Genomic DNA, 14,689 nt, shown 5'->3' with positions numbered 1-14,689 from the left:
TGTCACCGCTGTGCTCTGCTTTACGGCCGGCGCTGACACAGTGCAGGGAAGCTGACGGCGGGGGACATGACAGACATCGGAATGTGAGTATGTAGTGTTTTTTTTTTACTTTTACAATGGTAACCAGGGTAAATATCGGGTTACTAAGCGCGGCCCTGCACTTAATAACCCTATGTTTACCCTGGTTACCCGGGGACTTCGGCATCGTTGAAGACAGTTTCAACGATGCCGAAGTCGTTCCCCTCATCGTTGGTCGCTGGAGAGAGCTGTCTGTGTGACAGCTCCCCAGCGACCACACAACAACCTACCAATGATCATGGCCAGGTCGTATCGCTGGTCGTGATCATTGGTAAGTCGTTTATTGTAACGGTACCTTAAGGGAAGATGCTGTGGTGGTAATTGTTAATAAGAGAGTAAATAGTTTATAAAGGGGGGCATAGTTCATAAGGGAGGTCAGTGTAGTGATCATAGTTAAAAAAGATGACAGTGTGGAGGTCAAGAGTTCATGGAAGGTATGGCAAGGTAATTATAGTTCATAAGGGGGGACAATTTAGAGGCCATAGTTCATGACAATGGACTGTGTGGTCATCTCAGCTCATAGGGGAAAAGTATAGAGGTCATACCTCTTAGGAGGATTGTACATAAGGGAGGTTTGTTATAGTTCATATTGGGACAGTATGCTGGTAGTAGTTCATAAGGAGGGACAGTGTGCAGGCATTATTCTGTAGGAGAGGACAGTGTGGAGGCCATAATTCTTAAGAGGGACAGTGTGGAATCATATTTTGTGCAGGAAACACACTAATGTCAACTATTTATTCTGGAGCAAAGTATGACTGGCTATTTTTATTCAGAGGGCACCGTAATGATACTTATTTTTAAGGGTGCCATATCAGGATGCGCTTCAGAAAACCAGAGAAAAGAGAAATCTGCAGAGGTAAGTTCTGGCTGTGAAAAGTCATCATGGCATGAGGACCAGGTGAGGAGAAAAGAAAGAGAACAATTGCAATCAGGGAAAATGTAATGTATACCTGGATGTAAATGTTTGTGATACTTACTACATCTCATCAAAACTGTGATTCCTGCATGGTCCGCAGTTTGATGCTGTCTAGGAACCACTGCCAGCATTTTTTTTTAGCATTGCTAAGCTCATAATGGGAATTGTAGATTCATGAGACACAAATGTTTATAACAGAGGCTGACACAATTGATTACTGTACTAGGCTTGGTGCTGTATTTATTTACTCAAAGTGGTTCTGGTATTTTTTTCATGTACTGATGGTTGTTCTGATTCTATTTTCATATACTAATGATGGCTCTAATGATGTATTCATGTAATGATGGTGATTCTGGTGTTGTTGTCATGTACTGATGGTGGTTCTAGTGCTGTTCTCATGTACTGAGAGTGGTTCTGGCACTGTTTTCTTGTACTGATGGTGGTTCTGGTGCTTTATTTATATAATAATGGTGGTCTTAGTGATGTATGTATGTACTGATATTGTTCTGGTAATGTATTCATGTACTGACAGTTCTCATGCTGTATTTATGTAATAATTTTGGTACTAGTGATGAATTAATGTACTGATAATGATTTAGGTTCTGATAGTGGTTCTGGTGCTGTATTCATGTACTGATGATGGTTCTGGGCAGTATTTGTTTACTGAGGATGGTTCTGGTGCTATATTTGTGTGCCAATGGTGGTTCTCATGCTGTATTTGTCTACTAATGTTGGTTCTCTTGCTGCATTTGTGTACTGTTGTTGGTACCAGTACTTATATATAATGGATAAGGGAGGGGTATGTAACTGGATGTGGTTTGAAAAATGGGGCATGGAATGAAAAAAGGCATGTATTTTTTCTCACATGAATAGGGAACCTGTTGCTGAGAATTTTAATCTTACCTCTGACTGAATGGATCTGATGTAATGCTATCCACAAATATCAACTCTACCTGACAGCCTGTATTTATGTGACATGGCCCTTATATGGAATAGTTGATATACTGTGCCTATTTCATCCATGTTCGTGGGTAGACAATATAATGGTTACCATTGTAAACACTGGAAATTCACAAGCTATGGTCTGCAGGTGAATGGTTTAAAACCATTAGATAGGTGCCATAAACTCATTTTCGTCAGAAAAATCCTAAATCCCAGACATCCTCTGAAGAGGTACGCCAAGCTTGGACATTGCATCCTTAGTACAAAGCATTAATTTATTTATTTAGGTCAATTGTGTCCTCTTTTATAAGTTGTTGCAAAACTACAACTGCATCTGTTTAGGCACACAGGCAGTTGTACCTTAGCGGCAGCTGGAAAGTCATGGTGGTGGCCAACACTTTAGGGTCCTTTTACACGAGTACATAATGTACCCATAATAAGCTACAACAATGATATATCATGTGGAACAGCTCTCGTTATACTTCAGTTTACATGCGGCGGTCCTCTGAATTTGCATACTGTATTGATATCTCCATGGAGTTTGCATATTCTCTGCAGCATGTCATCTGTTGAATAGCAGAGATTTTTAGGCCACATAAATGATAGAGCTTAAAAACAAACGTGTTCATGGGTATTCCGGGTTTGTTCTCATCTCCTGGGTCCACTGTCCTCTGTTGTGCTCCACGTTGGGTTTTGCAGCTTGCCCAACATGGATCAATGACATCATCTCCCTAGACCTATATAAGGCCTAATTGACACACATACACCTGTCTTGGGATTGACACTTTTGAACTTTATGTTTGGTGCGCTCCACCTTCTGTGCTTACTTACTTCCATCCCTGCTGGGTTCCACTTCATCCATCCTGATCCCTTGAGATTCCTGAGTGTGCCAAGTCCTCACTGCCCAGGTACGTTCCAGCTTACTGTATCAATGCCTTGGGTCTGTGAGCCCACACGAACCTGGGTCTTAGAGAATCCACCTTACCTGTTGTGCCTAATAGCATGTTTAAGCCGAGTAATGACTCGGAACATACATTTCTGTGAATATTAATAGACATTCACTTGCTATGCATTTCTCAACTAAGATACACAACAGACACATCATGGCGGTTGCTGGTAATTAGTGGTGGGTGGACTCACAGAAGTTCGGGTCCTGCAAGTCCGTCCAGGCTTTAACTAAAGTTCAAATCGGGACCCGAACCTGACCCAAACATGACCGTGGACCCCAACCTCATAAAAATCAATGGGGACCAAAACTTTAGGCTGTAAAATGGCTGTCAGATGTCCATAGTAACTGCTAGGGGGCAGCAAAAGGAAGAAAAATGTGTGTAAGAGCAGGACAATTGTCCTGCAAACAAATGTGGATTGTGAAAAAAGTGGATGGGGCAAAAAAAAATAAGGTGGGGTACCCCCATTTTTTTTTATAACCAGCAGCCCTCAGCTGTCAGCTTTATCTTGCCTAGTTATCAAAATTAGAAGGGCCCCCATACTGTTTTTTTTTTTATAAAAATGGCGTGGGGTTCGTCCCATTTTTCATAACCAGCCAAGGTAAAGCAGGCAGCTTGGGGCTGGTATTCTGAAGCTGGGAAGCTCCATGGTTATTAGGTCCTACCCAGCCTAAAAATAACAGCCTGCAGCTGGCGCAGAAGAGGCGCCTCCATTCCTTGCTCTTTGCCCGACTCTTCTGGCTTGCCCTGATGCATTGGAAAATTGGATAACATTTTAGGGTTGATGTCAGCTGTGCAATGTCCACTGATATCAAGCTTAGGGGATAGTAATGGAGAAGTATCGATCAGACACCCCCATTACTAGTTAAAAAAACACAGTAAAAAAATACTTTACTTGAATAAAGACTCCATGACACTCCCTCGTTCACCAATTTCTAAACAGCCAAGATAAAGCTGACAGCTGCAGATGTCTGCTTCACCTGCATTTGCTATAAATAATAGGGGGGGCCAAGCCTTTTTTTTTTTTAATTCTTATTTTTTTCACATGGTGCGTCGGCCAATCGCAGCCATGCCAATACATGCCCACAACAGAAAAGCTTGTTGGTTGGCTTCAGCCTTTCAACAAGCTTTGTTCAGGCTGCCGAACCCGAACAGTAACAGAAACTTCAGTGAGCAGTCTGTGTTCAGCGTCCGTACATGGACACTTGGTGTCCGGTACTGGACCCCGAACTTTGGCGTTTAGGTAATGATGACAATGTGTGCACAGAAACCAATGCAGAAGGATTAAAGGGAGAATGACACATCATTTATGCTGCCCAAACTAGACTGGTACTGCATTACAAACATGTATGTCTTACTCGGAAATGCTGCAAAGTTTCAAAGATAATCCTAGTTTATGCTCTCGGGTGAGGATGAGATGACTAGTTAAAAAATCAGGTCCTCACTGGCTTCTTTCCACCAGCTCAGCTAAACTGAAAGGTCTCTCCCTCAGGCTATGTGCACACGTTCAGGAATTCATGCAGAAAATTCCTGAGAATTCCGGACATTTGTGCATGAAATCCGCAAGAAAACCGCATGCGTTTTTGCCGCGATTTTGCCGCGGTTTTGCCGCGTTTTTGCCACGGTTTTGCCGCGTTTTTTTCCGGACAATTCCCAATGCATTTTGGAGTGGGAAATCCGCAAAAAAACCGCAAAAAGATAGAGCATGTCCGGATTTTGTGCGGTATGCGTTTTTTTTGCGGAAAAAAACGCATCATGTGCACAAAACATCCGGAATTCATTCTAAATGATGGGATGCTTATTGTATGCGTTTTTTTTGCGGTTTTATAGCGTAAAAACGAAAAAACCGCAACGTGTGAACACAGCCTCAATGTATCTACGTTCCTGAGGTCCATTGTGATAAGATATTACAGGGGCACTCCTTAACTTCTTTAATATTTTATAATAATTCAGCATATGCAGATACAAAAAAGGTAGAACGGCTCTCCCACCTGGCCAATGCTGTTTCGTGTGCACGCATGCTCTCCCACCTGGCCAATGCTGTTTCATGTGCACGCATGCTTTTTCTAGGCCTCACTTGAGCAAAAAGGTATGACCAAGAGGCATGTGCCCATTGGCTTCTCCCTGCTCAGTTATACTGACAGCTCTCTCCCTACATGTATCTAAAGAGAATATTGGAAAAGATGACGAGTAGTGTTGAGCGATACCGTCCGATACTTGAAAGTATCGGTATCGGATAGTATCGGCCGATACCCGAAAAATATCGGATATCGCCGATACCGATATCCGATACCAATACAAGTCAATGGGACATCAAGTATCGGAATGTATCCTCATGGATCCCAGGGTCTGAAGGAGAGGAAACTCTCCTTCAGGCCCTGGGATCCATATTAAAGTGTAAAATAAAGAATTAAAATAAAAAATATTGTTATATTCACCTCTCCGGCGGCCCCTGGACATCAGCGGGAGGATCCGGCGTCCGGCACGGCTTCTTTCTTCAAAATGCGCGCCTTCAGGACCTGTGGAATGACGTCCCGGCTTCTGATTGGTCGCGTGCCGCCCATGTGACCGCCACGCGACCAATCAGAAGCCGCGACGTCATTCCTCAGGTCCTAGAAGGCGCTCATTCTAGGACTTTAGCTGAGGAATGACGTCGCGGCTTCTGATTGGTCGCGTGGCGGTCACATGGGCGGCACGCGACCAATCAGAAGCCGGGACGTCATTCCACAGGTCCTGAAGGCGCGCATTTTGAAGAAAGAAGCCGTGCCGGACGCCGGATCCTCCCGCTGATGTCCAGGGGCCGCCGGAGAGGTGAATATAACAATATTTTTTATTTTAATTCTTTATTTTACACTTCCGATACCGATACCCGATATCACAAAAATATCGGATCTCGGTATCGGAATTCCGATACCGCAAGTATCGGCCGATACCCGATACTTGCGGTATCGGAATGCTCAACACTAATGACGAGTCCAAAACGTATGTCCTTGTTGGTTTCTCCCTGCCCATTCAGCTAGGCTGACAGGTCTCTTCCTATGTGTACATAAGGAACGACTAATCCAAGTGGTATGTCCTTCGCTAGCCTTTCCCCACCAACTCTGCTAGACTGACAGGTCTCTTCCTATGTGTATATACCGTAAGGAAAGACTAGTCCAAGGGGTGTGTCCCCGCTGGCTTTCCCCCACCTGTTCTGCTAGACTGACAGTTCTCTCCCTACCTGTATATAAGGAGGAGAGACTAGTCTAAAATGGGACCAATCTAAGAAGTATGTCCCCGATGGCTTCTCCCCACCCACTCAGCTATACTGACAGGTCTCTCCCTATCTGTATATAAGGAGGAGAGACTAGTCCAAGATGTGACTAGTAGTGATGAGCGAGAATACTCGTTGCTCGGGTTTTCCCGAGGATGCTCGGGGGATCTCCGAGCATTTGTTAGTGCTCGGAGATTTCGTTTCCATTGCCCCAGCTGCATGATTTGTGGCTGCCAGACAGGCTGAATACATGAGGGGATTCCCTAACAAACAGGCATTCCTCACATGTATTCAGCCTGGCTAGCAGCTGTAAATCATGCAGCTGAGGCGATGAAAACTAAATGTCCGAGCACATCCAAATACTCGGAGGTCACCCGAGCATGCTCGAGAAAACCCGAGTAACGAGTATACTCGCTCATCACTAGTGACTAGTCCAGGAGGTCTGTCCCCCCTGACTTCTCCCTGCCTGCTCAGCTAGACTGACAGGTCTCTCTCTAGGTGTATAGGGAGGAGAGACAAGACCAATATCGGACTAGTTCAAGAGGTATGTCCCCACTGGCTCTTCCCCACCTGCTCTGCTGGACTGACAGGAGGAAAGACTAGTCCAGGAGGTGCGTCCCCGCTGGCTTCACCCTGCCCACTCAGCTAGACTGACAGGTCGCCCCTTATGTGAGTATGGATAGACACCTGTCAGTATAGCTGAATGAGCGAGGAGACTCTGGCAGACATACCGATTGAACCAGTCACACTACCCCAGATCACGCCTTCAACTACAGTATGTTTTTCTTTGAAACTTCAGCATTTCAGAGTAGCACACATATAAGCAATTCAGGATCCGCGCAGAATGGATCCTGAGAAAGGTTCACTTTAAATATGGGATGATTAGCTGCGGAGGGCCTGACAAATTGAAGACCTGAATTTCAGAGATAGCGATTGGGTCAGAGGTACACTGTGTCAATTTTGTTAGTGCTATCAGTTAAGCTAGAGAGAGGAATAAATCAACTATGTGTCCATGTACAAAGATAACAGAGTCATAATTCACAGTATGAGCTACAATCCGAGAACTGAGGACTATAATGCTTTTTACTTATTGATTACTTATTGTTTAATAAATAGACCTGGCCACATGTCACCACTAGAGGGAGCTTATGGCATATAAACTTTATATTTAGTTGAGTGGTTCATAAATAAATCAGTATTGGCCAAAACAACGCATCCAATGCTGTAACCTGTCTGTATAATGATGCCAAGTGACCATAGTCGCCAACTGCTGCCCTAAGTCATGGCATGGTGTCAATAGGACACAATCATAGCAGACTGTAAACGGCCAGCAGTACGGACGCACAGAAATTCTATGTTTCTTGTATTTTGAAAACATTAAAGGGTCACTGGTACCAAGGACATTTATGACACTTCCGTAGTACATGCCATAAATGTCTGATGAAGTGGGTAACAGACCACCATGCTAGCTGGGACCATGTTTTGGAAAGAGACGCACATGCGCAGCCAAATTCCTGGAGACACGAGACACATTATCATTTAATGGTGCCACTGTTAGGGTTGGCGGATTGCACTAAATAAAATAGTGAAGTGCAAGCGCAACGTGGGGTCCACCATGAAGAGATGGAAAGCTGCTGCTATAGAGCAATGGCGGAACCAGGCAGTTAGGTGGAAACTTAAGCGTACAGTGTTGAAGCGACACACTGTGTGAACAGAACACTACGTGTCCAGCTCTGTTACCGCATAGAGAGGAACAGTGAAAAACAAAGTGCTGACCCTGTTACACGTCGCAGGGAACCAGCACGTGGGAAGAGCTCACACTGCGAGTAGATTGTGCTAACCACACGAGACGCTAGATGCACGACCTTGCCGCTTTCCCAGAGAGGTCTAGCCTGAGGGTTGGTACTGTGACTCAACTATGCTAACCGCACTCAAGTAGGAAACAGATGCTAAGCCAAGCGAAGTACAACGAACTAACCCTGCCTAGCCATGTAAGTACTCTCTTGGATTAGGACCACTCATTCACGAGCGCAGACTGAGTGGCAGAGTATCCACTGGCAACAACCACACATAAATGATACTAGCACACCGACGTGCACCTGAGAACCTTTTATACACTAGACTCAGGTCCAGTCAGGCAGGACCTTGCCCGTGGACCAATCCGGCACTGCCACATCACTAGAGCAGCTGATGTCCAACCATGGACATGCTCAGTACAGTGATCTCCGGACTTAGACTCCAGAGTGCCGGACTGCACCTGAATATTACTGGTTAAAAGGGCTTGGCTGAAGAGCCAGCAGTAACCAAGCGTACACCATGAGCCTGAGCAACACCCTGGGACCAATGTCTATGCTCAGCAGCTGCTAAAGCGGAATGGGAGACCACAGAGGCAGGTAAGGCTTGGGATCTATCCCGTGCAGCGGGAGATTCCTAACATCCACAGTAATGCCCTATGACACAATATACAGTGGGTACGGAAAGTATTCAGACCCCTTTACATTTTTCACTCTTTGTTTCATTGCAGCCATTTGGTAAATTCAAAAAAGTTCATTTTTTTCTCATTAATGTACACTCTGCACCCCATCTGGACTGAAAAAAAACAGAAGTGTAGAATTTTTGCAAATTTATTAAAAAAGAAAAACAGAAATATCCCATGGTCATAAGTCTTCAGACCCTTTGCTCAGTATTGAGTAGAAGCCCCTTCTGAGCTAGTACAGCCATAAGTCTTCTTGGGAATGATGCAACAAGTTTTTCAACCCTGGTTTTGGGGATCCTCGGCCATTCTTCCTTGCAGATCCTCTCCAGTTCCGTCATGTTGGATGGTGAACGTTGGTGGACGCCATTTTCAGGTCTCTCCAGAGATGCTCCATTGGGTTTAGGTCAGGAATGGTCACAGAGTTGTTCTGAAGCCGCGCCTTTGTTATTTTTGCTGTGTGCTTAGAGTCATTGTCTTGTTGGAAGGTGAACCATCGACCAAGTCTGAGGTCCAGAGCGCTCTGGAAGAGGTTTGCAATAACTTTCTGGGATAAATACTTCATTTTCTGGGACAATTTTAAGGTTGCCAACACTTTCCACCATGACTGTATAGCCAATTTATTACCATGTAAAACCATAAATAATAAAAATCTAATGATGGGAGTGCAAAAAAAAAAAAAAAGACAAATCAGACAAATAAATGTTGCTGCATATGCAACAAATTCTTTCATAAAACTAATTATTTAAGTTAATAAATGGCAAAAAAAGATGAAAATAAAAAGTTTCAACAAAATCGTGTTTTTTGTTGTTGCAATTTTATCGGAATGCTAACATAAAGTACAAATAGTTTCACAAAAAAACTACAGATTTATGCTGTCCTGATATTAAAAAAAGCTATGCGTTTAGGAATGTTGTGGCGCAAAAACATTTTTTTTTATCCTTGTGGCCAGTTTATCTAATAATATGCACTAAAAGTTTCATTCTGCAGATTACTTTATTCTTAGATCCCAGGTTTCGCCAGACTTTGTCACATGACATGTTAGACAATCACTGGCATTGGATTGCCATCTTGTGGTGATACTGTGCATCTCAGCTATCCCAGAAAACCTTGCAGGGAAAGCCACTCTGTCAGGACTTTCCTCTCTATGACCACTGCCATGTGACTACATGGCTTCCTGTATGTTTTGTTACCTTGTTTGCAGTAGCCAGGGACTATGACGTAAGTTGCCGGTGAGTCATGTACATAAACCAGATCATCCACGGTGCAAAGTGTCAGGGTAGAAGGCGAGGAAAGGAGGAAGAGAGAGGAGACGCACTCATTTCTGTAAGTTTTGACATTAAAAGTTAAATCCTTGCTGTGATTCCAGAGAGGGGGGATCTGAGCTACTGTAGACGTCAATTATTGCTCCATTTCATAAGTAACTATGACATTTATTAAGTTTGGTACTTATAGATTTTATTTCCTGGTGATCGGGGTCATTTTTTGCATCCTTTTGGTGATGGTATCTACTATATATATCCAGACTTGGACTGGCCCACTGGAGAGCAGAAGAATCCTCCGGTGGGCCGCCATGCAGGAATAGTCTCTCTATTCCACCTATATGAGAAGTAGTCGGCACAATACATGTTTCACAATGTACAGAAAGGGGCATCATCTCAACATTTATTTAACAAACTACCCCGTTTATTGTTCTATGTAAACACGGCAAATTTGTGAATGAGGGTAATGTGATATTTTCATGTAGCCGAACAGTCGGCCATCCGAGTCAAGGTTACTGGTGGGCCCTTGGCACCCCAGTCCGGCACTGATATACCCCATCTGACATAAACTCGAGGGAGAGGGATCAATGTAAGGCTGCATTCACACATCTGTAGAAACGGACATGTTTTGTTTTTTTCTTAGATGCCATCCTAATTGCTTCCGTTTTTTTTTTCACTGAAACGGTCAAAATAAAAAAAAAATTGCAGAGTCCACCATGACACAGCATTGCATTGGAAAAAAAATAAAAACATGCAGTTATTGCATAAAATTCTTTAGGGTAAAATTTTTACAATTGTCACAAGATTGTTTGTGATATTAAAGACCTGGGAAGAGTTGCAGTAATACCATGATTTTAGGTCATGTCATGAATCCCTAGCCTAGATGTGACACCGAAGTATAGTTGCGTAGTTCCACCCAAAGGATTGGTCAACACGTATTTTACTAACCTGATTTTCCTTCCTTCTGTCATATTTATCCTTACCGTCACTTTATGTTTTATCTTTCCATAGTAATAAAAGCTAAGATATGGAGAGTACAGACAATGACGGTGACACAAAGAAGGAGTCTACAAAGGTGGACGATGAGTTCAATATGGAACTGAATGAGGAACCTGGAACAACAGAAGAAGAAGTAACACCTGATGATACTATCTGTCAATTTTTTCTATTGGGGCGCTGCAGGTTTGGAGACAAATGTAGGAACCGCCATATCGGAGAGCCTTCAGCATCCAATGACTCTCATGTGACCAACGATAACAAAGGAAAAGGTAATCAAGCATCTAAACCAAAGGGGAAGAAGCCACCAATGAAGACAGCCAGTGATGTCATCTCCAGGATTCAATGGGACGCACACTTGCCAAAAGAACATTTCATCGTTGGCTATCTTGATAGGTTCTTAGGAACAATTGAAAAACCTTTCTCGGCTTTTTGTTGGGAAGACTTGGCATCTTTAGGGGTAGATGTTCTTGCTATACCTAAACATCGCATTCAATATTTCAAATATCGAGATTTGGTGGTGTGGGACAAGGTCAGCCGCATAGATAACATCTTTGGGTCAACAGGAAGTGGCTTGACAATCTTGGATATCATTGATCAGTATGTGTCAATGATGCAAACAGAAAGAAACAAGGTGGGAGATTCTAGTGGACAGGAGCAAGGTGATGTGACTGTTCATGAAGTTGAAGAACTCGAAGTCAAAGAACTTGAAAAGGATTGTGCTACAGTAGATCACGCAGATACCAAAAAATTGAGACCCACACACTTCATAGCAGTCCGTATAAGCAGTGAAGATGTGAAAAGTTCAGTAAAAGAAGTTCAAAATGTCCTCCAAAAAGAGAACGCTGATATTGCAGTATTTTGTATCCCATTGCCGGAACTTCATTTAACTTTGTGCCTTTTGCATTTGGAATCTCCTGAGGATATCGAAGTTGCCTACACGGTGCTTCAAGAACTAAAAAGCGACATGCAACGTCTTCTTCCTCCAAGTCTTATCCTAAGTTTTGAAGGACTGAAGGACTTTCATTCACGAGTGCTGTATTTGGAACCTGCGCCTATTCCAGGGTTTGGAAGTTTGGTCAATCGACTGAACCAAAGTTTTCGCAGTAAAGGTCTGAAAATAATTGATCCACCACAAGCCAACAGCTTCCATTTAACCATAGCAAAGATGCCCAGAAGTGTGGCAAGTAGAAACCCAAGTCTTCTCTTCAGGCCTGAGGTGTACACAACTGTTCAGCTGACCCATTTGGGGTCACAACCTATTGATTGTCTTAGTTTCTGTTACGCTGGGAGCTCAAGACGGACTGATGGCTTCTATACAACACTTCTAGAATTACCTCTGTACTGATTTCACCATGCATAATTCTATAATTAATTCTCACTCGCTGGCCAAATCCTATATGTGAGAAGACCCATAAATTAACGGTCTCAAAACACCGGAGAACCATGGCCTAATTTTTTTTTCTGACTGTGTATGTTGTCTACCTTGATTATCTGGACTATAGCCTTCATTATCGTACAGAGCTGCATTCTTAATTCTACTGGCCACAGAGCTGAATTTTCTCAGAATTCCTTGGTGGTTTAACCCCATTCTATATTAATTTAATATTGGAAAAATAAATTGTGCCACTGTAGTAAAGGAGCTTGACTAACCTAATAAAGAGTTTTAGAGGATAAGATAAAAGATTGCGCCAGTCCATGGGATAATATGGTTATTGTAGCAGATCCATTGCAATATGGTTTTGTTAAAATTTTTTGCCCCGATTCCCTTCTATAGCTCCTGTGTTGCACCCTCTATTGCTGGTTGGAGACTGAGTTGAGCTTGTAAAAAAAAAACTGTAAAATTTTAAATGAAACTGAATTGCAAAAATGATTTTTTAGCCCTAAATACATGCAGGTAAGCATAAAAGAAATTGGACAACTCCTGTAAGTCCCATCCTGGGAGCACAAGAAAACCTACTTTTGGGCAGAAACTTACTCCTGGAGGGGATTTACGTAAACTTTTGTGTATTTTTTTTTTGCTTTGGACATGCTAGCATTCCTGTTTGGCAGCTTTCTGTGTACACTATGCATAGGCAGAAAGCTGCCTATCAGTGGAGGGGACGAAGTTAACAGAACTTATGAATATGGAGGACTACATGGTAGCAAGTTTACTAGTCCTCAAATGATAATTTCCTGCTGATAATTGATTTTATTAAAACTACAGCAAGCAGCCCAGTAAGTGACACAATGTTGTAAGAAGGGTCCATGCCTCGAAATTATGCAGCCCCGAGATTAGCTGCAAAAACCTGGTGATAGATTCCCTTGAAAGGGGTTGTGGAGAACCCTTTGAATAAGATGACTCCACTTTGTCAGATTATATATAAATGTTAATTATATAATGGTGTCCTTCTCCTTGGGTACTATGCACTCTTTCATGTAGAATGTATATTAGGTAATACTGTTCTATCGATACGCCACATTCAAAATTTCAACAAATAAAAATATAATGGGAAGTTTTTCTCCTGCGTCGTCTGGTTACTCATCAGATAGTCGTGACACACTGCTAGACTGAAGCCACAGTTGTAAATCTATTGATGGTAAGGCCACGCTAAACAAGGCGACTGTGTTTTAGCATCTGTATTGTGGCCGCAAGACGCAGATCACTAAAGTTCAAACTGTTTTACTCATTTTTTTAGAACATAAAGGCAAGCAATTAAAACATGAAGGCTATTGTACAGAAGGGTCTATACACTAGTAAAGACTTGTTAGTAGTGTTGAGCATTCCGATACCGCAAGTATCGGGTATCGGCCGATATTTGCGGTATCGGAATTCCGATACCGAATTCCGATACTTCCCGCGTATCGGATACCGGAATCGGAAGTTCCCAGAATTCAAACTGAACGCAGCAGCCAGTGAGGAATGATTGGAAGTGTGGGCACATCCTGTTTAGCATGGTGGGCATGTAAGTACTGGCAAGGCTTGGATTGGCTGCTGAAATGATGTCACTCTGCACTATAAAAAACGCTGCCGCCATTTTGCGCTCACTCTGCTGTGATTTCAGTTAGGGACAGGACGCTGTGTTCTAACTGAGGGCCAGTCGAGCTAGCTAATTGCTTTATTTTCCTTTCCAAAGGCTAATTTAGCAAAACGCTGTGTGTTCTCTTCACTGTTCACCTTGCTCTTGCCTTGCAGCGCTGTTTTAACAGCGTTCTGCAAGGTCTCTGTGTGTGTGTGTGTGTGCAGCTCACTCTGTAGTCTGTGTGCAGCCATATACCCGGTTGTATTCAGCTCAGGGGGGGTTCACACTGCCTCACACAGTTGTCCTTTTTTGCTCTTAGTGCAGCCTGCTGCACATTTTTTCTCAAATTTCCTATTAGTGTTTTTCCACCAGTCTCCAGCTCTATTGTGGAAAAACACTACATAGGATAACCTAGAGGGGGGTTTTTGGGCCTTGCAGCGCCGTTTACGGCTGTCTGCACGGTCTCCGTGTGAGCCCAGCTCGCCCTGTAGTCTGTGTGCAGCCATAGCCGGTTGGATTCAGCTCAGGGTTCGTTACTGGCTCATACCTTGAGAAAAATTTTACTTTTTTTCAAATAGTGCAGCCTGTTTAAAATTTGAAAAAAAAAAATTCCTATTAGTGTCTTTCCACTCGTATCCAGCTAAATAGTGGAAAAACACTATATAGGATAACCTAGAGGAGGGTTTTTTGGCCTTGCAGCGCCGTTTACGGCTGTCTGCACGGTCTCCGTGTGAGCCCAGCTCGCCCTGTAGTCTGTGTGCAGCCATAGCCGGTTGGATTCAGCTCAGGGTTCGTTACTGGCTCATACCTAGAGAAAAAT

The 14,689-nt window shown here is 43.3% G+C and overlaps 1 protein-coding gene across 1 annotated transcript; it reads left to right on the top strand.

Annotated features, from left to right (window-relative positions):
- The first annotated feature begins 9,772 nt into the window (after positions 1-9,772).
- On the top strand, positions 9,773-13,367 carry LENG9 (leukocyte receptor cluster member 9). Its single transcript, XM_069740684.1, has 2 exons — positions 9,773-9,935; positions 10,883-13,367. Exon 2 carries the CDS (start codon positions 10,899-10,901, stop codon positions 12,213-12,215), a length of 1,317 nt encoding a protein of 438 aa, XP_069596785.1. The 5' UTR covers positions 9,773-9,935; positions 10,883-10,898; the 3' UTR covers positions 12,216-13,367.
- Positions 13,368-14,689: the final 1,322 nt, after the last annotated feature.

This window comes from Ranitomeya imitator, chromosome 10 (assembly GCF_032444005.1).
Source record: "Ranitomeya imitator isolate aRanImi1 chromosome 10, aRanImi1.pri, whole genome shotgun sequence".
Taxonomy (NCBI): domain Eukaryota; kingdom Metazoa; phylum Chordata; class Amphibia; order Anura; family Dendrobatidae; genus Ranitomeya; species Ranitomeya imitator.
This window is presented reverse-complemented; position numbering and strand designations above follow the sequence as displayed.